Source organism: Cynara cardunculus (assembly GCF_001531365.2).
Source record: "Cynara cardunculus var. scolymus isolate 2C chromosome LG 7, CcrdV1, whole genome shotgun sequence".
In the NCBI taxonomy this organism is placed as follows: Eukaryota; Viridiplantae; Streptophyta; class Magnoliopsida; order Asterales; family Asteraceae; genus Cynara; species Cynara cardunculus.
The window spans coordinates 399,905-423,670 of record NC_037534.1 but is presented as its reverse complement, the minus strand read 5'-3'; the positions used below and the strand labels follow the sequence as shown (position 1 = coordinate 423,670).

At 34.1% G+C, this 23,766-nt stretch overlaps 3 protein-coding genes and 1 non-coding gene across 6 annotated transcripts; 2 read left to right on the top strand and 2 right to left on the bottom strand.

Annotated features, from left to right (window-relative positions):
• Positions 1-1,393: 1,393 nt before the first annotated feature.
• LOC112515993 (serine/threonine-protein kinase STY13-like) lies at positions 1,394-5,298 on the top strand. Of its 2 annotated transcripts, none has more exons than XM_025122992.1 (7): positions 1,394-1,539; positions 1,811-2,025; positions 2,329-2,461; positions 2,685-2,880; positions 3,952-4,076; positions 4,187-4,345; positions 4,706-5,298. In XM_025122992.1, exons 2-7 carry the CDS (start codon positions 1,895-1,897, stop codon positions 5,006-5,008), a joined length of 1,047 nt encoding a protein of 348 aa, XP_024978760.1. In that variant the 5' UTR covers positions 1,394-1,539; positions 1,811-1,894; the 3' UTR covers positions 5,009-5,298. The 2 variants fall into 2 exon arrangements, with proteins under 2 accessions (XP_024978760.1, XP_024978759.1); XM_025122991.1 differs by having other exon boundaries at positions 1,426-1,697.
• A 766-nt stretch (positions 5,299-6,064) lies between these two features.
• On the bottom strand, positions 6,065-6,136 carry TRNAD-GUC. Its single transcript has one exon. It is a non-coding gene; the product is annotated as a tRNA-Asp (tRNA).
• Positions 6,137-6,874: 738 nt separating this feature from the next.
• On the bottom strand, positions 6,875-13,887 carry LOC112515544. 2 transcript variants are annotated; one of them, XM_025122421.1, is made up of 9 exons: positions 13,392-13,887; positions 12,879-13,193; positions 11,140-11,195; positions 10,854-10,936; positions 9,399-9,588; positions 9,018-9,127; positions 7,943-8,026; positions 7,256-7,293; positions 6,875-7,125 (listed from the first exon to the last, which is right to left on the bottom strand). In XM_025122421.1, the coding sequence occupies exons 1-9, from the start codon at positions 13,840-13,842 to the stop codon at positions 7,055-7,057; spliced, it is 1,398 nt and encodes a 465-aa protein (XP_024978189.1). In that variant the 5' UTR covers positions 13,843-13,887; the 3' UTR covers positions 6,875-7,054. The 2 variants fall into 2 exon arrangements, with proteins under 2 accessions (XP_024978189.1, XP_024978188.1); XM_025122420.1 differs by having other exon boundaries at positions 12,879-13,887.
• Positions 13,888-18,714: 4,827 nt separating this feature from the next.
• On the top strand, positions 18,715-22,295 carry LOC112515349. The gene is made up of 2 exons (XM_025122112.1): positions 18,715-19,166; positions 21,004-22,295. The coding sequence occupies exons 1-2, from the start codon at positions 19,101-19,103 to the stop codon at positions 22,090-22,092; spliced, it is 1,155 nt and encodes a 384-aa protein (XP_024977880.1). The 5' UTR covers positions 18,715-19,100; the 3' UTR covers positions 22,093-22,295.
• The last annotated feature ends 1,471 nt before the right edge of the window (positions 22,296-23,766 follow it).

Here is a 23,766-nt window from a genome sequence, read left to right as displayed (position 1 = left end):
CGCTTTCTCAAAATCACACAAAGTCATATTATAACATCGACTGAGATAAAGAATAAAATGAAATATTAAAATCACGATGTATCTCGCTGCATTGCTCGAGTACGCTTCTAGTATATATATATATATATATATATATATATATTTGTGTATGTGGAGGTTCAAACGAGACACCTTCATTTTACAAGAATGCAAAAACACCCTTATCACATATGATGATACATATGTGGGGACCCGATGATGTGCAGATGTCGTGTCGTAGCTTAAGTCGCGCCAAAGATCATCTGCGTCTACGATTTAACATCACACACATGATGGTCTTGATGAATTATAATATCATATCAGTAATATCTTTATCACATGTGATAGTACATATGAGGGAGACTTAGTGGTGTCAGAGCGACTTCGCCTACAATCTAGATCGCGCCAAAAGACGTCCACGTCTCTTATTTAGTACCATGTGTGATAGAATAATAGTATTATATATGATTATTTATCGGAAAATGGTTTTCTCACATTCTTATATATATATATATATATGTATATATATAAATTGAAATACTATAAAAATAGGATTGAATTTCACAGAAGTCATTGGTTGACTTTCAAAAAGTCAGTTACAAGCAGAAGTTTTTTGGGTTTGCTATTTTTCAACTCTTTTAAGTTCTTTACTTTTACTCGTTCCTAAATATATTATTTATATTTATTCATTTTTTTGGTTGAAATTGTTGTTGAATGAATTCAAATACCGTCAATGTAGAAACAACCAACGCCAAATATTTTGTACATATATTTTGATTATGTTTTAATAATATTAATTTCAAACAAAAATGTTAATTGTTTAATAAAATAATCTTGAATTTTAAGTAATATGTATCAATAAACAGTACTTTATGCATAAAAAATAATTTTTAAGAGTTTTTGTCAAATGTTTTATAATATAGTATAAATATATATAGGTAGAGGTTCAAACGAGAACACATCCGTTTTACGAGAACACATATGAGACCAGTCTGTTTTCATGAGACTCGTAAGACCATTTCTTTACACGTGAAACTTCACAGCAAAACGTTGTGAAGATAACCTTTCATAGTGTTCTTGCTGTGAATGTTCGGCTTTTTACCTCACAATATTTTGTTGTGAAATTTCAACAATTTTACAAAAACAGACTAGTCTCATGTAAATCCAATCGTCTATATATATATATATAAACGTGGAGAGACACCCATTATAGATTTATTAAATAGTATGGTTTTGAAGACAAAAAAAGGTATTTATCTTTTGGGAAAAGTCATAACACATAAGAATCTATAAATTGTCGTTTGTATGAAAATTTAATGAGATATTAAACTTGATGCTGTCGATCAAATTCAATGGCATCTCCCCCAAATCTTTTCTCCTCCCTATTCTCACCTAAATTTTCTTTAATGAATTAAATAATGTACTCCCCAGAGTTTTTGTCAGGAGGACTTTTGCAATTTCCCTTATCTTTGCCGATCAAGAACGCAATACAATCCTCACATATGCCCTACAAAACTTTCAGTATACTCTCTCTCTCTATCTCTAACCTCTTTTGGGTGTACTTTTCGTTTTCAATATGCACTTGGCTGCTTTGATTCTTGAAGTGAAGCTTTTTGTAACGGGTTTCTAAATTTTGTTCGAATTCTGGAGGATTTGTTATTTGTGCTGAAATTGAACATGTGGGATTTCGATTCATCTCCTAAATAAAGTCAATTTGATTTCAAGGTTTCGTGTTTCGACTTCTTTTTGTTGTTGATCTTGTATGTTTGTGTTCTTTCTGTTGTGGGTTTAGCTTCAAATGTGGTCTTGAAATTTTGCCTGCCAAGTGTTTGCGTTGAATCCTGAGTGAAGATTTGGAGATAGAAAGTTGAGGAAGATGGGATCGGGAAATGGGTTTTACTCAGAAGGAGAATTTAACTTGGAATCAAAGTGGTTGATTGATCCAAAGCTTCTTTTTGTTGGTCCTAAGATCGGAGAGGGTGCACATGCCAAAGTCTACGAAGGAAAGTAAGTCAACTGTACCATGATTTGTTCTTGATCAAAGCTAAATTCCAATGCAGAATGTGATGCCAATTTGGTAATTTGTGCTAATTGGGAAGATGGGATCTCATCAAATCTTGATATTAAAAAGCATTTGTTGGTCAAGATATTGGATTTCATAATAATTTTGTAGTTAAAACCTCCTTTTGATGAGCTCAATTACATTGTTAGAAGGATAAAAATGGTATGAATTAGATTATGATGTTTTTTCTGTTGTTGAAGACTTGAAGCTGATTCAGCTGTCTTTCTTGATTGTACGCATTTTTCCAGATATAAAAACCACAATGTTGCGATTAAAATCGTAAACATCGGTGAAACCCCAGAAGAAATTGCTAAGGTTGAAGGTCGATTTGCGCGAGAAATTGCAATGTTATCTAGAGTTCAACACAAGAACTTAGTAAAGGTAGTTCTTTGATATCATCAAGTAATGATATAGCATTGTCATCTTGATTAAATATCTGATCTTGAAGTAACTTTTTGATGTTCTATAAAGGCCAGAATGGATAAAAAATAGGAAATTTGAAACCTTTGTTATATTGATTGATAAAAAAAATATTTTTTACAATAAATTGCATTTTAATTCATTTTGCCATTATGTAAATGCAAATTACTCTTTGTAACCACAGTTTATTGGAGCTTGCAAGAAACCAATTATGGTTATAGTAACCGAGCTTCTTACTGGTGGGACATTGCGGAAATATCTGGTGAATATGCGGCCAAGGGGATTGGATACCCGTGTTGCTATTGGATTTGCACTTGATATAGCTCGTGCAATGGAATGCTTACATTCACACGGGATCATTCACCGTGACTTAAAACCTGGTAAGGGGCTGTTTGATTGATTTTCCATCAAGTCCTGTTGTCTTTGTGGATTAATCTGTCTATATAGATTGTGAAGGTTTTTGTCTGGGAGGGTTTTCTCATAGATGGAGGGAACTTTATATTCGGAGGGGAAGGTTTGGAAAAAAACTTGGCTTTTTGCATAAAGCTCCCCCTTAGAAGCTTACTGAATAAGCCACTTTCTACATCATTAAGCCACTACCAAACAGTTATTATAGTTGACCAAATAAGTTGCGAGTCCCATTGCAATTTTATTTTGTTGGATTGTTTGAAGTGAAAAAGTGGATCTTATGCACCATGTAGAATTCAGTAGTATACTAGGGGTGTGTAGCTTTCTTAAATTGGTTATGTTCTTGTTTTCTCTTAACCAGCTTTTCAAATCTCTATCATTTCTGACTCTCCTTTAGTCACACTTTCCACAAGTTGGGGTTCTTCATTGAAACAACTTTTTTACTCTTTAGGGTAGAGATGATATATTGTGTTTGTTTGGTTTAGTGTTAACTAGCTAATCTTATGTTTGTTCTTTCCAATGGAATGGTCAATATGTTACTTGTGCCTTATTCGATGTTAAAAGCATAGACAAGGGCTTACGAATAGGTCATAGATGCATCTTGTAAATGTGTTGGATTTTTGGGTTACTATCAAGAATTCAATATAATGTAAAGAAACTTGATGTTATGATCGGGATTCAGGAATCAGTTCAAACTTGTTCTTTTGAGGATGCGTTTGGTAGGCGAGATAGGGCAGAACAAAGACTTGTTATCCCATGTTTGGTGAGAGATTAGACTGGGACAGAAGGGTCCCACTGAAACAGGTAGAAGAAGAATCAAGGAGATGGGACAAGACGTAGTAAATGACTAAACTACCCTTGTCAAGTTAAAACCCTAAAACCTTTCACAATTCTTTCACTGCCTACCTCAGTCATGCCGGTCCAGTTACTTTCACATACCAAACGCACCCTGCTTGCACACAATTAACCGTTAACACTTTATACTCTTTCAACCAAGACCATAATCTATAGCTTCATTTGCATCAAAATCTATTGTGTTTCAGAAAACTTGCTGCTGACGGCAGATCACAGATCTGTAAAACTTGCTGATTTCGGTTTGGCAAGAGAAGAATCCTTGACAGAGATGATGACAGCAGAAACCGGAACTTATCGTTGGATGGCTCCAGAGGTAGTCTATTCTGAACGATAAAAATTCACTTTTTTCGTACTTCTCTGCTTCTTGTTAGTCAGGTATCCCTGTGGGTGTTCGATATTTACGTATTTTTTGTGGTTTTGTAGCTCTACAGCACAGTAACACTTAGGCACGGAGAGAAGAAACATTATAACCATAAGGTAGATGCTTACAGCTTTGCAATCGTCTTGTGGGAGCTCATACACAATAAGTTGCCTTTTGAGGGCATGTCGAATCTTCAGGCTGCCTACGCAGCAGCTTTTAAGGTATGTGGTCAAATATTATAGATGCGGATTCATTTGAGAACCATAAATATTTTGAGACTCGGTCTGATCACAATGTACATATCCACCTCCCCAGCTTCGGGTGGGATATGTTGATCTTGTTTGGTTTGGTAAATAACAGTGAGAACCAAATATTCATGTACATTCATTATGAATATTTGGTTTCTTGGTTTTCAAAATATTTATTCTCTAATGAACTTTTCCCTTAGTATTATAATATGAATCCAATGGCGGTAGTTTAGTGTTTGAAACCCTAGACATGATCAAATGAATCTCAACCGCTGATTGATGTATATTTATTAAAAAACGACATATCTCGGGTTTGTCGATGTTGGTTTGCAGAACGTGAGGCCGAGTGCTGATGACCTCCCAGAGGATTTGGCTTTAATCGTGACATCATGTTGGAAGGAAGATCCGAATGCTCGGCCAAACTTCAGTCAAATTATACATATGCTTCAACAGTATCTATCGACCATCAACTTGCCACTGGAACCCCCCACCATCCCACCTCGGATGTTCAACGTGTTCATACCGGATTCTCCTGGTACAAGCACGTTAATCTCGAAAGACAATGAAACGCCAAAAACGCCCTTGCAGAACACCCCGAGAGGCCCATTCTCCTGCTTTTATCAATGTTGTTGGTAATCACAAAAGCTTAGATGCAGAATATACATACGTACACGGTAAAACTAGAATGAACAATCCTGGTGCATCGTCGACAATTTTGGTGCACTTAGGATCTTATGATCCACGGACGTCCATGATCTAATGTGTTAGATGTTGATGGAGAAGCTGTAAATTATGAAAGCCACTTTAGATGAGATGGGGTTGATGTGATGAAAGTTGTGGGTTTAAAATATAAGAACCTCCCCCCTCCCCTCTATAACCTAATAAAAATCCTTTTGTTGACATCAAAATTTATAAGATTTACCTAACAATACTGATTTAGATGTTTATGTGAAAATAACTGAAGTTTTTGTCTTATGTTTGGTGTGATATTAGACTGGAAATTCAAGTATCTTAAGTCCTCTTATGTGAAAACGGCTAAAGTTTTTGCCTTATGCAGAGACGGACCTATAGTGGTGCATACAGTGGCACGTGCCACCGTATCATTCTTCCGTCGAAGGGTAAAAAAGTTTTAAATTCGTAAAAGGTGCAACCCTATTAATTTGTTGTGTGCCATCGTATTATTTTGAAACTACAATGAGAACAAATTTTATTTGGTATAATTGGTTTGCAAGACTTTTATTTCATTCTAGACTTAAAGTTCAAATGGTGTCATCATTTGAAATTTCGTATATTTGTTTTTATAGTCAAACGGTGTCACAATTTGAAAAAAAAAATTCTATATTTTTTTTTCTTATAGTCAAATATTGTCACCGTTTGAAAAAAATTCTGGATACATTCCTGGATGTTTGTTGTGATATTAACCGGACAGTAAGGTCAAGAAAATTGCAGTTTTGTCGATCTTTATCAAAATGAGTGAAATAAAATCAAAAGGATAAAAACAAAATTATCAAATTATTCATCTAAGATTAAAAGCAATTTAATTAATAAAAAAAATTACTCAGTTTTAATCCAAAATTTTTGACTGTGAAGTGTTGATTGGTTTTGGTAGAGTAATGAGGTTGCCGTCAAAATGATAACGCCGTTACGCGGATCGAGCACTAGCGTAATGAGTTGTCGTTAAAAAGCAAATGACGCCGTTGCCGGGGATCGAACCCGGGTCACCCGCGTGACAGGCGGGAATACTTACCACTATACTACAACGACTTACTTGATACAATGTATACTCTCGTCTATAAAAACGTTAATTCGTTTTATAAAACAATCCTTAAAATATGGAATTAAATGAGATTTGGATCATATTACTACAAGATTAATACAAATTTTAAAAATGAAAGAAGAATATTGTTTTAGAAAATCTCAAGATTTTTTAAAAATGTTACTGGTTTCCTAGATTTTTTTTTTAAGTATATAATATTTATATACGGCAAATAGAACAAATAAACTCACACATCTTCATCATCTTTGATGAAGTTTGAACCCTTGACCTCCTAGGAAGCAAATGACTCACATGCCGTTAGGCCAAAACCCTTTTGGTTAAATAACTAGAATTTGTCGTACAATAATATACTTTTTTTTTTATTATCTTATTGTAGGATAGGCGGGTTAGAACGAGAACACGGTCAACTAACAACAAATACAAAAATGGCCAAATCACATATGATTCTGGAGTAAAATCACATATGATACAAACATGTCATATTGACCAGCCACTGCACTAGAGGGTTTTCACGTGACCTTGGTCGTATTGACATCCTTTTGGACGTGGTGTATCACATTCATATATGATTTAGCTCTTATCACACTTCCCATTCCCATAAGTTGACCGACTTCTCAGTATGATCAGAGTGGATGGTTGGCCTTTTGACACAAAAAGACAAGAAACCCATATTTTGATGAAGGAAAACTAAAAGAACTCCTGTAGATTCTATTCAACAATAAGAATTGTGTACAAATAATCCCTAATTTTAACATCATACATAATCCAAATAAAGATCCTCTCAACTTTCATTAGCCTCACCTTTCAAGTTTCCACCTCAACACAAAAATTAAAAAAAAAAAAAAAAACCCATTAAAGATGGGTCTAAGATTCAATCACAATTCAAAAGGGTTGAACAACAAAATCTATATATAACTTTTGGGGATTTCTCTTTCTAAGTCTGTGAATTCCCATGCATCATCTACTGAGTATTCCCCTGTAACATAAGTTTATATCATCATCTCTAAAAATGGCTAAACAAACAGCCATAGAATTTGCAAAAATGGAAGTCGAAAAAATCAAAGAATCAAACGATTCTCATAAATCCTTAGAGATCGATTGCTTACCAATGGAATCTCTTCGTAGAGCAGTCATATGAGCACAGCTGCAAGAAAGAAAGGACAAAAAGCAGAATCAACAGTTAAAATGTCTCGAAAATGGCAAAAAATGAGATTATGGAGTTTTTATGATCTTTTTTTGCTACAACAGATTCTCTAAAACTTTCTCCAAGAGAGCAGGAGGGAGAGAGGAAAATTTCCTACAAATTTGGAGAACCCTAATAATATAATTAGAGTAAATTATGATTTTTGTCCTTGTGAGTTTGTTAATAATTTCGATTTTTGTCCCTGTGGTTTAGAAATTGCCATTTTCGTCGCTATAATTTGCAATGTATTGCTATTTTCATCCCTGGACTAATTCTTACCTTTAAGTACAAGGGACCGAAACAGTAAATAACTGTAAACCTCAAGGACCAACACAACAAGAAATTGTAAATCATAAGGACGAAAAATAGCAATGAATTACAAACAATAGGAACGAAAACCACAATTTATAAACCATAGGGACAAAAATCACAATTTTTAACAAACCACATGGATGAAAATCGTAATTTACTCTATAATTAATGTTGAAATCTCCAAAATAGACAAACTGCCGGAGTTGAATGTAGTTTTTTTGGATATTTTGATTTTTGTTTCTTCGTTTTGGAGAAATTATGGAGAAACCATTGGAGATGCTTTTAGTGATTAGATTACCTGTTGAGAGCCTTGGCAAAATCTGCACATAGGGATCGGATATACGTCCCTTTTGAGCATGTCACCCTGAAAACCACATTTTGTCTACAAAAACAACTCGTAAATTTACGTGAGCCGTATAGTAACTAATAATTACACATTTCTAAAAGTGTGCCTCTTTTTTACTTTTAACATCTATTTGGGGCTGGGGGAGTACTATCGATAAGATTATGTGGGCCATAGAGTAACGAATACAGTTGATCACAAGCGACACCAATCAGCCCCATATTTCTCTTTATCGAGGAATAGACGAAGCCGTACAGGGGATAGTTGTCTCACGCCCCTAGGTATTCTCTACCTACCCACCTGTGTCGCTTTCCTTTTTTTTGAGGGTACTCCCCGGAACAGATCAAATGGAGACGGAAGGGTGCCTCCTCACAAAGGAGATCCCGGTGACCAGGCCCGGGCAACTGTTTTTATGGTTCATCCGGGGGAGAGATCGAGTTTCAAGAAATAGTGACTGGTCTTATGAAGGTTGTACTTGGACTTGTTTCTTTTGTGGATCAATAGAAAGAGTTCAATCAAGGTGTGCATGAACATGACCTGACATGACAAGATTGGACATTGGACTGAATATAACTGGATAGGTGAGAGTGAGGTAGACGGGTGAAAGAATTGTGAAAGGTTTTTTAAGGTTATAATTTGGTATGGGTAGTTTAGTAATTTATCACTCTTGTCTCATCTCCCTGATTTTGTCCACCTATTTTGGTGGGACAGCAAAAATGCATTTTTGTCCTACTCAATTCTGTCCTATCCCAGTCTAATTGTCGCACCAAATATAGGGCAACAAGTTTTTGTTCTGTCTGGTCCTGTCACGTCCCACATACCAGATGAACCCTCATTTCTAATTGGTCTCTTTATTATACAAGTTTCAGCGATACTTGATTCAATATGTTTATTTCTAACGGTTTAAATAACGAGCTAAATATGACGTATGAGTATTAAGGTTATTAAGATCAGAAGAGATGAAACATATGATGAATGAGAGCCATCAAGCAACAGGAAACCAGAGAAGAAGATTGGATATCGAACTAACCTGTCTTCAAGACTTCGCTCAACATCAAACTGGAAAATTGATATCCGTCTTGGTGAAAGTTCGATACTTTCTCCTCTTCTTGCTTTCTCATATAGCCTCTCACCTCCAACCTATTATAAAATACGAGACTATTAGTAAGTCGTTTAATATGTTTATTTCCGCTTTGTCCAAACCTGGACTCACGGTTTTAAAACGCCTCTGATAGAGGAGTTATCTGGTCCCTTATAAGGCAATCTTCGTTCCCCTCCCAACAGATGTCTTCCATTTGGAGACATGTAGCTCAAAGTGGCAAGAATGATATATTGACATGGTTTGAAAATTCAAACAAGAATTACATGTTTAACATGTCGAGGCTCTAACAGAAATAGCAGCAGCACTTACTTTAATGGCCGAGAACATTGGAGGAACTTGCCATATTTCCCCACAAAATGATGCAGCGGTTTTCTTTATGTCATCATCCTTGATGTGCTCCCATGGCTCACGTTGTATTACCGGTGAGTCAGCATCTAGAGTTGAGGTAGCTTCGCCTAAACGAAGGACTCCGCTATAACCTTTATCCATACCCTGAAATCTGCCATAGAAACTCGCAAAGTTAGTGGAAAGTTCAACATATTTCCGGAGATCAACTGCCATCAAACTTGCATATCCCCCAAGTATATATATATATATATGGGCAGGTCCATTAGGAACCTCGTTTTCATTAAGAACCGGGGGACCATCCACAGAGCTACACATGCCATAATCATCAGTAATATGGGCATGTTATTTATCATATGGGCGTGTTATTCACCATGAATGTGTGATTCATGATGAATAACATGTCCATATTCACCATGAATATGCTATTCATGATGAATATTCATCCAGAAAAGGGACATGTGGCATGTTGTAGGCGGTTCCCGAGTTCTCGACGAAAAACAACTTCTCAACCGAACTTTCGTCTCTCTCTATACACACACACATATACACACACACATATTGAGCTTGAGTGCTCACACACACACACATATATACACATATTGATCTCGAGTGCTCACACACTCACACATATGATGGTATCGAAAAAGTAGAAAAAGTGCTTGGCATGCACACTTTGTTGTGGGCTTGTCACTAATTATGCTTTTGGAGTCCAATATCGACTACACTTGGACTCTTTTTCCTTGATGTATGTAGAATCTCCCTTCTCTCCTTAAGGTCTCTTTTGGAGAGTAATATAATGCAGTTCCACATATTCTAGCACGGTATCAAAGCAGAGCAAGTTCTACAACTTTAGGAGCTCGACACTCTGGGGGGCATCAGCGTATTGGAGTCCCACATCGGCTAGACTTGGACCACATTTGCTCAATATGTTGGAACCTCCTTTCTCTCGTAAGGGCTCTTTTAGAGAGTATCTAATGGGGTTCCATATATTTTAACAGACCTGTAGCAAGGTAGAGTAGACTAAGTGACATAGAATATGAAAGACGACTTTTTGAGTTTGCCGTGTTGGTGATAGTTCCACTAGATACAGTAAGGGGTTGTTTGGTTGGTTTTTCATTAAGTCATGCATGAATAAGGCTATCTGTATGGATTAATCTGTCTATATGGATTGAAAAGGTTTTTGTTTGGGAGGGTTTTTTCATATATGGAAGGAGCATGTTTTTTCATTGGGAGGGGCAGGTTTGGAAAAAACTTGGCTTTCTACATAAAGTCCCCCTAGAAGTTTACTGAATAATATATCATTAAGCCACTACCAAACGGTAATGTGTAGCTGACTGAATACGCTGAGAGTCCCATTAAGCTCATTAAGTTGCTAACACACAAGCCCTAAGATGTTAAAATATAACACAACCATACCTATCAACCAACTTTGTTGCTTTGCCAATACATACAATAAGCAAACCAGTTGCCATAGGATCAAGGGTCCCTGCATGCCCAACCTGTAACAAGTAACATCAAATACAATAGTTGCAATATCTTGCTACAAATAAACCAAACGAACCCTATATACCCCACCGTTGGTTGGTTAAGATGTACAAAGACCTAACCTCTACCTAAAGAGTAGAGCAGTTGTTTCCGTGAAGACCCCCCCCCCCCGGCTTGTAGCAATATATTGTTATAAATACAAAAGAGAAAAGGATACCTTCTTAACATTGACCAGGCGGCGCAACTTCCCACAAACCGTAAATGAAGTCCATCCTATAAAGCGATATCATAGCATCATCTTTAAGAACAATGTGGCAGCCAGCAAGGTAAAGACAAAAAAGAGATTTCTACGGAGTGCCAATAGAAACATAATATAGCTTTAGTTATCCCTTTTTTCTTATTTTCAATGCGCTTTTCTGTTATGAAGCCCTCTTGTTTGCTGATTGTTTAACACTTAAACTAAACGAAGAAACTTTTAGATAAGGAGTCTGATTTGGATTCGGGAACATCCACTCTACTCCTTGGGGTAGAGGCAAGGTCTAAGTACATCTTAGGGGCTGTTTGGTCAGTTTTTCATCAAGTCTTGTATGGAAAAAATTGTTTGCGTGGATTAATATATTTGTATAGATCAGGAAGGTTTTTGTTTGGAAGAGTTTTTTCATAGATGGATGAAGCGTGTTTTTTAATTGAGAGGGGCAGGTTTGAAAAAACTGATTTGCCACTACCAAACAGTCATGTATAGTTGACCGTATAAGTTGTGAGTCCCAGTAAGCTCATTAAGCTGCTAACAAACAAGCCCTTACCCTCCCCAGACCCTACTTTGTGTGGGATTCATTGGGTTCGTTAGAGTTACTTTGACTTACTACTGAATTCACAAAATTTATGATAAGAATTTGTTGATGTAGGCAAGTTGTTAAACCATGTAAGTAATGTGTCTTCTGTTTATTGTTTCTTGCAACTATTGTTATTGTGTGAATGATTTGCTATCTTAACAAAGTTGGTTCCTATATCAACAACACATATTGATAACTGACAAGTGTACTTCATAGTGGATTCGACTCAAAATTCTATTTGTTTGTTCCCTTTACCGGGAATTTTCTACTATATAGTAAACCAAACAAACAAAGTATATCCCACAAAGAGGTAGGATCAGGGGGAATAGGATGTAAAACAAAGCATAAATAAGACATGAAAAATAAGAAAAACTAACGCAACTCTCGATCTACAATAAGGCTCTAGTAACCTAAGTTTGTCCACCCTCTACCTTCTCTAAACTCCCCTCCTCCCGACCATGTTATCCACAAGTCCCCGCACGTAGTCCACTACCTAGTCCTACGTCTCCAACAGATGCGGACCTATAAATGTTTTAAGTTTGGTGGCAAAAATGAAACTATGGATAATTTTTGCAAAATCATGATTAGTCTGTTGGTTAGTTCCTTGCTTTTTGTATGTGAGGCCCTGTGTTCGAGTCTTTTATCCAAAAAATATTCATAAACATAATAAACCTGAAAGTAGAAGCTAAAAACTAAGAAAATGATAAAAATGGGACATGAACCCGCGCCTGAAAGGGTAGAAAGACCATGCAACGGTGCAAGCCAACTCTACCAAGAGAAACTTCTATTATTATTATAGTTTCAAGGAATATACGGTTGCATTACATCCAACAAAATGATATGTTGGCACCTTTCACCACCCTTAAAAATTTACAGTACGACAGGAGGAACAAGAGGTGACCCGTGCCAACAGTATGCACAATAGTGGGACCGCACCAGGTCTCCAAGCGCTCCTATCAAATGTCAGATCCTCGAAAATATCTAAGCCCGACATTTTCTACTATGTAGTGTGCATTTCAATTAGCATAGTACAACATAAAACACAAGAAAAGCTTAAATCACACAATGATATGTCGCAATTTGCAAAAATGTGCATCAAAGTATCAAAAACAAGGATTCTAACCTTTTGGTTTATTGACCAAAAGAACAGCTCCAGTTGGACCATCCCATTTAGGAGGAAGCCCGGAACTCCTACCCGATATGAATGGTAGTGTGTTATCAACTTCATTTTTTTCATTAGGGACTTTCTTCAAACACTTGAAGAACTCCTCAACTTTCTTCTCTGTAATGTCCATTTTCACATCTTTCTTCCCATCTTCATCCTTCAATTCCTTTTCCTCCTCAAAAAACACCAATCTCTTCTCATCTTTCTTCAACCCACCATTTTTAACAGCAACCCTCTTCTTCTTCTCCTCCTCCATAATTCCATTCGATTGACCTGGTTCAAGAAACGCCTTATCAAAACATTGATCAGGAAAAAACTTCTTCTCCAACTGATACACCATCTTATAATGCTTATCCTTTTCCCATGGATATGCAAAAGCATCATAGAAATATAATTCCTCTTCTCTTTTATGCAATGTGCGTAGCTTAACAACTTCTTGATTTAACTCTATATACTTGTTTTCATGCTTACCATCGTCATCTTCTGAATCCGAACCATACATCCTCTTTTGCCTCTTGTTGTAATACTTCCTCTTTGATCTATCCATCTCTTCATTCAAAAACATAGGTTGCTTTATATCTTGATTTTGTGTGGATGATCCATGTGCTGATTCTGAAGTTAATTTCATATCAACCCAATCATCGAAGCCCAATTGGGAATTTGGGTCGGAGTCGGATGGTTTCGAATTCGGGAGTGGTGGTGGTGGTCTCCGGCGGCGAGGATGGTGGAGGTTCGGAGTTTGAGGTGGGCGGGAGATTATCATTTCGTATTGAAGTGGAAATGGAGTTTTGGTGGTGGAATATGAATATATAGATTGTGATATGAAAGGCTTGCAGAGTAGTTGTGTACGAAAAGATAAGATTGGTCGAGGATGGAAGAAAACGAGAGATGATGCACGGGTTATGCAATTTAATTTCGCCATTTTTGTTCCAAATTGATTGTAGTTGCAGAGAATTTGAAGAAGATGGAGCGATGGTTTTAGGTTTTGAGTCGTATGTAACTTCAAGAAACAACAAGACCAACGAACAAAAATGTCAAATAATCGAGTTACACACTTATGACGTCATTAAGTTAATTTTAGATTTTAAAAAACTATTGAGCTACTTAAAATCTCATTTAAAAGTAAACTGAAAGGGTACTCGCACAATATAATGGGACAAATCTTTATTTTAATGTTTACTTTTTAATATATATCTATCAATATAATATAATTTTTTGTAGTTTTGAAAAAACGATAATATTTTTTTCTGAATGAAATATATATATTTTAAAAAAAATAAATTGATATTAGTTTCAAATTAACTACTTAATAGTTCTAATTTTTTTGTGTAACTTTTTGGATTCAATTTTTTATTACAAGTTAATTTATATTTAATGACAGAGTAATTTATTTTTGATTTAATAATATATTTTTTTATAAAGATAATAATCCAACATTATGTTAGAATCAATGATTATCTTAATTATATTTTAGATTTTCTATATTTAAAATTGATATTTATCATGTATTTAATCATATTTATTTATAGTTAGTTACACAAAATTAAAAAATAGAGCTTTAATAAGTTGTACTTGTGTAAAATTACTTGTAAAATTGAATTATAAGTAATATACATCAATAAACTATACTTCATGCATAAAAAATGGTTTTAAAAGTTTTTGTCAAATATTTTATAATATAGCATTGATAAGCTAATTAACCCTCATATATGACGTATTTTAAAATTTCTATTACAATTTATTGTCTATCATGACTTTAGCCCTTGGGCCCTAGCTTTAGTTTTTTTTTTCCATAAGGAATTGTGATGTCTTTGTACTGGGAAATTGACATAAATAACCAATCATCAAATAGAATTTCACTTTTTAGGATTGGTTAAAAAGTGAATTTGGATCAGATAATGACTAAAAAATAAAACCACCTATCAGTTTTGGCTATTTATGTAAATTTTCTTTTCTTTGGATAGCAAGTTTTTTTTTTATTAGCTCCTATTTGTAGTGCACAATTTTGTGGAATGTAGCTGGTGGTGATAATTGATTGATAGAAAAAAATGGAATGGTACATATTATTTATTGGGGATTTCATGTCTTGTATTGCGTGGCAGGAGATTGTGTAGTCAGTTATGAGGTGACTATTATTGGCACCCCTTTTTCTTGCTTATTAGTCAACGTGTTATCCATTGCTTACTACTCGTAGAAACATCCTACCTATACTACAAGTCGTCCACCTATTTTTTGATCTCCTTTCTTTCTATTGATCATATTTTTGGCTTTGACCCATTCAACACGAAAAACAGAGTTGACGGTGTTGGCTAAAATAAGAATCACCCTGTCCTAGCACAATTCTTCTATATCTGATTGGCCCATGCACATATAATTCGTTACTTTTTGGCCGGATCAAGTGGTGAGTGTCGTCCACTGATTGCTAGAGTGCAAGCCCACGTCCGATCTTAGGCCACATACATTTGCATGCGACCTGCCCGCAAGGAAAGATGAAATATCTTTTTGTTAATACTCTTTATTCCCAACCAAGTTTTGTGCTTGGGAATTTCCTTCCATTCAACGTTTAACAAAATATGAGATAGTGCTTATGAGAGGAACACAAAACTTGCATGGTGGTGCATGTGGTATTCGATTAAATTTCATAAATTCAACTGATAAAGACATTCTGATATAAAATTAAAGCGTTGTTTTGGGGTTCTACTGTACACTATAATACTACATAAATCCTAGTTTTTTTTTTTAATGAGTGGTAATTGTAGTAATTTTTCATTTTCAAATTATAGTCAAATTTTACAACCTATTATGTTGCACTGAAGTCTGAAACACAATTAGTTCAACAAAACATGGATATTTGTTGAACACCTTTGGTTGACTTGTTTACATTTTCTCAATATGTGAACTAAAAAACATAAGAAAAAAATGCTGATAAATAAGACTATTAAGAGGTTGATAGGTATTGTCTCAATGGGCTTTATGATCTATATGGTTTAGTAAGTAAGTTATAACATAATGATTGAATGTGGCTTATTCGTAAGACAAATGGCTTATTTGCTTAATCCACTTCCCCTTGTTATACCCATTAAGTTGTGAAAAGGGTGCCTTATATCCCTCTCTTATGATTCACATCTAACAACCTCTCTTTGTTGTTTGTCCTTGATGTAAAATGGATTTTGATTGTGCAATTATCGCTTTTGGTTTGAGAAAATCCATATACACATAAGGAGTTTGATGAAAAGAGCGTGACTGAACAGCAAAAATGTCGTTCAAACTATTTATTCAGCACAACAAACAACAAATTAACTTAATCAATGTAGACAATTTATTCCATATATAGTTTGATTAAAAAAAATAGCAAAAAAAGCCACATGGAATTTCTCGAATAGGCAGAATATTTGATAATTCCAGTGATATCCCATTATTCATAATCTTATCGTGTTGAATAAATTCTCTGTATAATCCGACAAAAGTGTTCCCTTTGTTCAAATATTGATTATATCGCTTTTCAGTTATTTTTTGCCGTATGTAATATTTCCGTATGTCGTCAAATATGCCAGTTGTTTATAAACAAAACAATTAACATAACATTTTAAAATGTTAACCACTTGTAATACGTATATTCCATTTCCACCATTTCGGAAACAGATTAGTTATGAATGCATTTATGTGGTACAAGTAAGCTTTAATTTATACTTGAATGCTTAAAGACACATCTAGAATCCAAGTATTCCTTATTTTAACTCAAAATGTCGAATTCTCAATTATTACATAATTAAAAAATAAGAGCAAAACAGAAATTGTTTTATGTTATCAAACCACCTTAAAAAGCATTATAACTTTAATTGTTTTTTTTTTTGATTAAACCAAACATATTAGTTATGAATGAGTTTTGTTTTTTTATGATCATGTAGCATATATGTTTTTTATGTTTAACAGTTATTGAATGATTTGGTTCAAAATGATTAAGTGGTTAAAGTGATTAAAAGACTCACGTGATATAGTGTAAAATGAAATATAATTGTTTGGTAATTGTTTATGATGAAATTAGGGCGCTGAATGGTTAAAAGGAGAGACATAAGATACAAAATCATTTAGAGGGTTTTAGAACCATTAGGATTTTTTTTTTGTCAAACAAGATTCATCTCTTAACAATTCAGATGCTGCATCTCGATAAAATTATTAAGAGGTAAACAGACAACTCCTTAGTAATATTAAACAATTTAAATTTGTACAAAATGCTAGAAAAATCATATACGAATGTCATATATGTATACAACTCATTGAAAATGTTACATCAAGAGTTAAATGGTAAAAAGTAAGTCAATACCAATGACAACGAATAAAAATGTCAAATACTAACATTTTAAAAATAATTTGTGCCTGCCTCGTCTAATGTAACTGATGAAACCCAACTGAACCTACCAAAACCCCTTAAAACGAGAAACTCTCACTGATCCATTATAGGTTTAACACCGACAATACCAAAGATAAAAAATAACTAAGGTCTTGTTTGTTTTTATAAAAAATCTCTTATTAGCCTCTTATGTCTGATTTGTTAAAGGTAAAGTCATTCAGACTGTTTGTGTTTTTCAAATTTTCAGAGGCATTTATTTTTTATTGTCCTCTTATCTGGTAGGAGGTAAACCAACCTCTTATTTACCGCTTATTGTTTTTCAAACTATCAACAACGACATTTCTCAATCGATTAACCTTAATCGTCATTTCTCTCGATCAATCCTTACCAAATCAACCTTCACGTCTCTCAGTTAATATATTGTAGGATTTAAACGTGTTAAATACGTTGATGACATATTATTGTTTAAATGAATGCTAACTATATAATTTAATCTAAAAAAACTAGTCTTCAACCGGTTACCCAGATACTTAAATGGTTAAAATTTTACATCTTCAATACCAAAATATAAGTGTATAAATACATTACCCAAAATAAAAATTAAGTTAAAGTAAGTTACCCTTAAAAAATATATATTAAGTACACATTTATCTATACTATATTATAAAGCATTTGACAAAAACTCTTAAAAACAATATTTTATGCATAGAGTACTGTATATTGATGCATATTACTTAAAATTCAATATTACAAGTAAATTATGCATAAGTACAACTTATTAAAGCTTTATTTTTTAATTCGTGTAACTAACTGCAGATAAACATAATCAAATACAAGATAAACATATCATTTTAAATATAAAAAATTAAAATATAATTAAGATAATCATTAAATTTTAACATAATACTTAATTATCATTCTTATAAAAATTATATTATTAAATAAAAATAAATTACATTATTATTTAATATAAATTAAAATTATAATAAAAAATTAAATTAAAAAAAGTAAACAAAAAATGAGAATTTTTAAATAGTTAATTTAATACTAATATCGATATAAATTTTTTAAATTTATATATCGTTCAAAATAAAAATATCATCGTTTTCTAAAATCACGTAAAATTATATTATATCGATAAAAAAAATATTAAAATTAAAATATATCTTGCTGCATTGTACGAATATTCCTCTCGTAATATTTTTAGAAGGAATAAGATATGTTTTTGAAGGCATGAAAATATGATATTTTGAGTGCATCCTAATGTGTTACACTTAGACTAACACGTGGCATTTCTTCTGGGAAGAAAAACCTCCCATTTTAAAGATTCTAATCTTCAATCACTCTCAGATTTTCAATTTCCTTTTAATTTGTTTGGATTTTTATGATGAGAAATGGAAATTTTTGAAGGGTTAAGGTTTCTTCAAAAGGGCTTTTCAATTTCTCTCAAATTTTAGGATAGAGAGAAAGCGAGTGTATACTCTGCATGTATATATAGAGATAGAATCTGTATCTACACACCCATTCATCCGATTGAGGAGAGAGATAGAGAGCGCCATTGAAGGCTAAACTATTTTCGAGGGTTAAAGAGATTATGGAAGAATTAACCCTCTGAAACATTCCCTTTTCCAACCCATTTTTGTTGGTTTGTTTAAGCGGTTTTTTTGGGGGTTTTCGTTTATGAAATTCGTATGAACACAGGGGTTTAATCAGTATTTCTGCTCAATTCGAAGGAAGAATTAAGAGAATAGAATCAGTTTTCTGGATTTTGGGGGTTTCGAATCGGCATTTTGATCTGAAATAAGTTCCGATTGTTGATTTTTGCCTCCATGATGACTGATGGTTATTCAACTTACAAGAAGAAAGATGATATCTGTGACGATGTGTGTGGTCAGGTATGCTTATCTATAACTGTATCCTTTTAGGGTTAATTTATATTTCTGTTTCTAAACACGATTCTTCTGGATTTTCGTTATTCTGTGAAATTTATGACAATTAGTACTGTTCGATTTTTTGGAATTTCTATGAATCGATGGTAATGCATTTCAATTTGCCACTAGAATTGCTGTTCTTCAGAAGCTATTGATCTTAAATGAACCCTAGAATCATCTGGGCTCACTATCTCCAACAATTTTGCTTGAATTCTGTGGGTATTGTTCAATGATGCTATTTTATACAATTGTTATCAACAAATTAGGCAAATATGAAGCATGAGATGGTTGAATTTTGGGTTTAGACTGCAAAGGTTGTTTACTTTTTCCCATTAGAGTTAAGAATCACTGCACAAAATTGATTCTGTTTATTGGGGTTTTGATTTGGGGTTCTTTTTGCAATTCTCCTTGATTTAGAAAAAAGCTTTCAACTTTTCATGTTGGATTCCGTAAAGGGTATCCATGTGGTGTTATTGGATTAGTTGATCCTTCTATGAAGTTGTATACTCATATCTAGTTTTTCAAATGTTAAACATATCTACATTTCTTTCGGATGGGGGTCGCGACCCCACCTCTGGGTGGGATATACTGGGCCTGTTTGGTTTGGTTTATCTGTGAAGTTGTATCTATTAAAGGTCATGGGTTTGATTTGCACCAACCCGATGAGCCATGGTGCGCTTGTTTCCTTCTTTTGGGATCAAAATTGATATCGGCTTTACCAAAGGAGTATTGGTGTACCCGTGTCCTTTTATTGGAACACACTACGCTCGGGTCCCCTTTCTTGGATCAAACCAATGTCCTGTTACAAAGACTTAACTTGGTGCACCGGGGTCCCTTTTCTAGATCAAATTGATTTTAACCCGAGATGACTTGGTGCCTCTAAGTTCCTAAGAGTCTATTTGTATTGCTATTGCTTACTTATATATCCAATTTTCAAGGTTTAAGCGTACTTGCTTTTCTTTTTTCACACACTTTTGGTAAGTTGGGGGTCTTCACGTAAAGAACTGCTATATTCTCTGCAGTAGAGGTCAGGTTTGTTTACATCTTACCCTCCCCAGACCGCACCTTCGAGTGAGATACACATGGCTCATTTGGTTTGGTTTAAAGTTTCCCAATTGAAAGCCTCTAAATGAGGAGCTGTGGTGCATCTGAGTCCCTTTTTTCTTGGATCAAAGTAACCTTCATGAAGGGCAAGTTCAAATGCGAACCATAGATGTTTTCAGAATATATATGCATATATATATATATATATATATATATATATAGGGTTATGTTCAACGGAAAACCATAAAAAACAAAAACCGATGAACACCCTAGTAACCGTTCATATGCACATGTGACTACAAGTAATTTTTCCGGTATGCACATGTACATAGCAAGCACACGTGTATAGAAACCAGAAAACATCTTTCGGTACTTGTATGCACGCGTGTAATACCGTACAGTTGGACGGTAGTCGGGGTGTTCCTCAGTTTAGCATTTTTTTGGGGTTTTCCCCTTGAACCCCTCTCTCTTTATATATGTATATGTGTGTGTATGACTGTATGTATATATGCATTGATGCATATACCCTATCAAAATGTCAATTAGTATATTCATCAATGTATATGTACTATATATGCAAGTATATATGCATTGGTGCATATACTTACTGTAAATTTATGGTTCTCATTTTAACCTTCCACTTGTTCTATCCTATGTTCCGGATGCAGTTTTAGGCTTTTCTTCATCAAATTTGGGTGCTTTAGCATCTTTGTATGTGTCAAAAGGCTCAATCTTTCACCATTTTTATGTTTTGTAGGAGGTAAGCAGGATGTCGAGAATCCGTTGCATGATGCAAAGTCTGGATTTACGAACATTTATCATATTATTTGTGATCATTCCATCTGGGTTTGTGGGTATTTACTTTCATGGACAGAAACTGACTTACTTTCTAAGGCCTCTATGGCAATCTCCCCCAAAACCGTTCATTCCGATACCACATTACTATCACGAAAACGTTTCAATGGCTAGTCTTTGCGAGATTCATGGTTGGAAATTACGAGAATACCCTCGGAGGGTCTATGATGCAGTCTTGTTTAACAATGAGATAGATATGCTTACGATCAGATGGAAAGAACTCTACCCTTATATCACACAATTTGTTCTTCTCGAATCTTACTCTACTTTCACAAGCATACCCAAACCCCATTTCTTTGCCATCAATCAAGAAAGGTTTGACTTTGTGAAGCCGCGTTTGACCTACGCCACGATCCCCGGAGGATCGAGAAAGGGAAAGAACCCGTTTGTTGAAGAGGCGTACCAGAGAGTAGCAGTTGATCGGCTTCTGAGAATTGCAGGTATCGAAGATGATGACTTATTGATAATGTCGGATATTGACGAGATCCCGAGTGGACACACGATCGATCTTTTGAGATGGTGCGACGGATCCCCTCCGATCATGCATCTTAATTTGAACAACTATCTATATTCATTCGAGTTCAATTTGGATCATGACAGCTGGCGGGCTTCGGTGCATAAATACGAAAAGGGCCGAACGAGATACGCTCATTATCGGCAAACCGACTATCTCTTTGCGGATTCCGGATGGCATTGTAGCTTTTGCTTTAGAAAAATAAGTGATTTTGTGTTCAAGATGAAAGCGTACAGCCACTCGGACCGAGTGCGGTTTCGGCATTATCTCGACCCAAAAAGGATTCAGAATGTGATTTGTAACGGTGATGACTTGTACGATATGCTTCCTGAGGAGTACACATTTCGAGATATCATCGGGAAAATGGGACCGATCCCGCATTCTTATTCGGCGGTCCATCTGCCATCGTATTTGTTGAATCATGCCGATGAGTATAAGTATCTTTTGCCCGGGAATTGCGTACGGGAAACGGGTTGAATCGGGTCGGTGTACCCAATACCATGCAGAGAAGTATGTGGTAGGGATACCCAGGGGCAAATATGGCAATGCATATTTTGATTTAAGTAGGGAAAACTGCAAAGTGTTGGGTGGTGTTTTTTGTGTATTTATGCAACCCAAACATACCTTCAACTTGCATTTTGACATATGTTTATGGGCATTGTCTTACACACTGGTTTCAATATTTGATGAATTTTTATCATTTAAAAACTAACAAATAAAATAATATGACAAATTTTAATTATTTAAAAATTAATAGATAAAGTAGCCAACCAGGGATCATAATTTTATACTAAATCAAATCTCTGTATGTGTATCAATCAAATTAGCAGCGGTTTAGTTGGTACCGATTACAGTTAGTTCAGTTGGTAATATCATATCAAGTATGTAAACTTGGTTGGTACACGGTATTTGAAAGTCACATATCAAGTAAGTATAATGGTACCAACTTATTTAATTATTTATTGGGTTTTGTATTTTTTATTTCTTGAATATTAAATATTGCTATTTTAATTACTTTTTTTTTTTTAACATTTGAACAATGAAAAACTCTTAAGCCTCATTATGTGTTACCTTAAAATTCAAAATTCGAACAAAATGCAAATTTTCATCTATGTAACTTTAAATCGATACAAACATAACACCAACACATACGAACTTAAAATAGTTGGTGTCAAATGCAGTTAGTTGATACACTACGATTATATTGGTTAGTACATGGTATTGGAACTTGGAAGTAGGGATGTGTAAAACGCAAATGGTCCAAAATTCGAGTTCTAACCGAAAATAAGGTATTCATTCAAAAGTAAAACCTGAAAATCCTGAAATATGAAAATCCAAAACTCGGCTTTTGGGGGATATTTGAGTTCTGGTTGAGTTTGATTTTTAGCCACCTAATCCGACCGAAAACCCAAAATATGTATGCATACATATTATATAAATACTAGAAGGGCACTCGTGCAATGCATCGAGACAAATCTTGATTTCAGTGTTTTGTTTTATTCTTTTTTTATGTCAATATAATACAGTTTTATGTGGTTTTGAGAAAGCGATAATGTTTTTATTTTTAAATAAAATATATTGAAAATATCATAAAATTTTGAAAAAAAAATATCTATATCAGTATCAAATTAATCTTTTAAAAAATTATTTTGTTTTGGTGTAATTTTCTTAATTCAATTTTTTTTAATTATAATTTAATTTAGATTTACTAACAAAGAAATTTAATTTAGGTTTAATAATATTTTTTTTATAAAGATGATAACTAAATATTCTGTTAGAACTCAATGATTATCCTAATTATATTTTAGATTTTTTATATTTAAAATGAGATGTTTATCTAATATTTGATTATATTTATCTACAGTTAGTTACATGAATTCAAATATGGAGCTTTAATAAGTTGTATTTATGCACAATTTACTTGTAATATTAAATTTTAAGTAATATGCATCAATAAACAGTACTACGTATATAAAAAATGATTTTTAAGAGTTTTTATCAAATACTTTATAATATAATATAAATATTTATTTATAATAATTATCAATTTCTTTTCTCGTTCTTTACATATTTGGAAAAAAGTTAATCATTATTTCCTTTTCGTTTTCTTTATAAAATATCTCGAAAACATAATTTTTAAGATTATATTTT

Excerpts from the sequence above, each read along its gene's own strand:
- LOC112515993 (XM_025122992.1), top strand. The coding sequence starts at position 1,895 with ATGGGATCGGGAAATGGGTTTTACTCAGAAGGAGAATTTAACTTGGAA. Across the intron at positions 4,077-4,186 it reads ATCGTTGGATGGCTCCAGAG|CTCTACAGCACAGTAACACT; the intron begins GTAGTCTATTCT and ends GTGGTTTTGTAG. Across the intron at positions 4,346-4,705 it reads CCTACGCAGCAGCTTTTAAG|AACGTGAGGCCGAGTGCTGA; the intron begins GTATGTGGTCAA and ends GTTGGTTTGCAG.
- LOC112515544 (XM_025122420.1), bottom strand. The coding sequence starts at position 13,842 with ATGGCGAAATTAAATTGCATAACCCGTGCATCATCTCTCGTTTTCTTC. Across the intron at positions 8,027-9,017 it reads GAGCGAAGTCTTGAAGACAG|ACAAAATGTGGTTTTCAGGG; the intron begins GTTAGTTCGATA and ends TTGTTTTTGTAG. Across the intron at positions 7,294-7,942 it reads TTTGCCAAGGCTCTCAACAG|CTGTGCTCATATGACTGCTC; the intron begins GTAATCTAATCA and ends TCTTTCTTGCAG.
- LOC112515349 (XM_025122112.1), top strand. The coding sequence starts at position 19,101 with ATGATGACTGATGGTTATTCAACTTACAAGAAGAAAGATGATATCTGT. Across the intron at positions 19,167-21,003 it reads GTGACGATGTGTGTGGTCAG|GAGGTAAGCAGGATGTCGAG; the intron begins GTATGCTTATCT and ends TATGTTTTGTAG.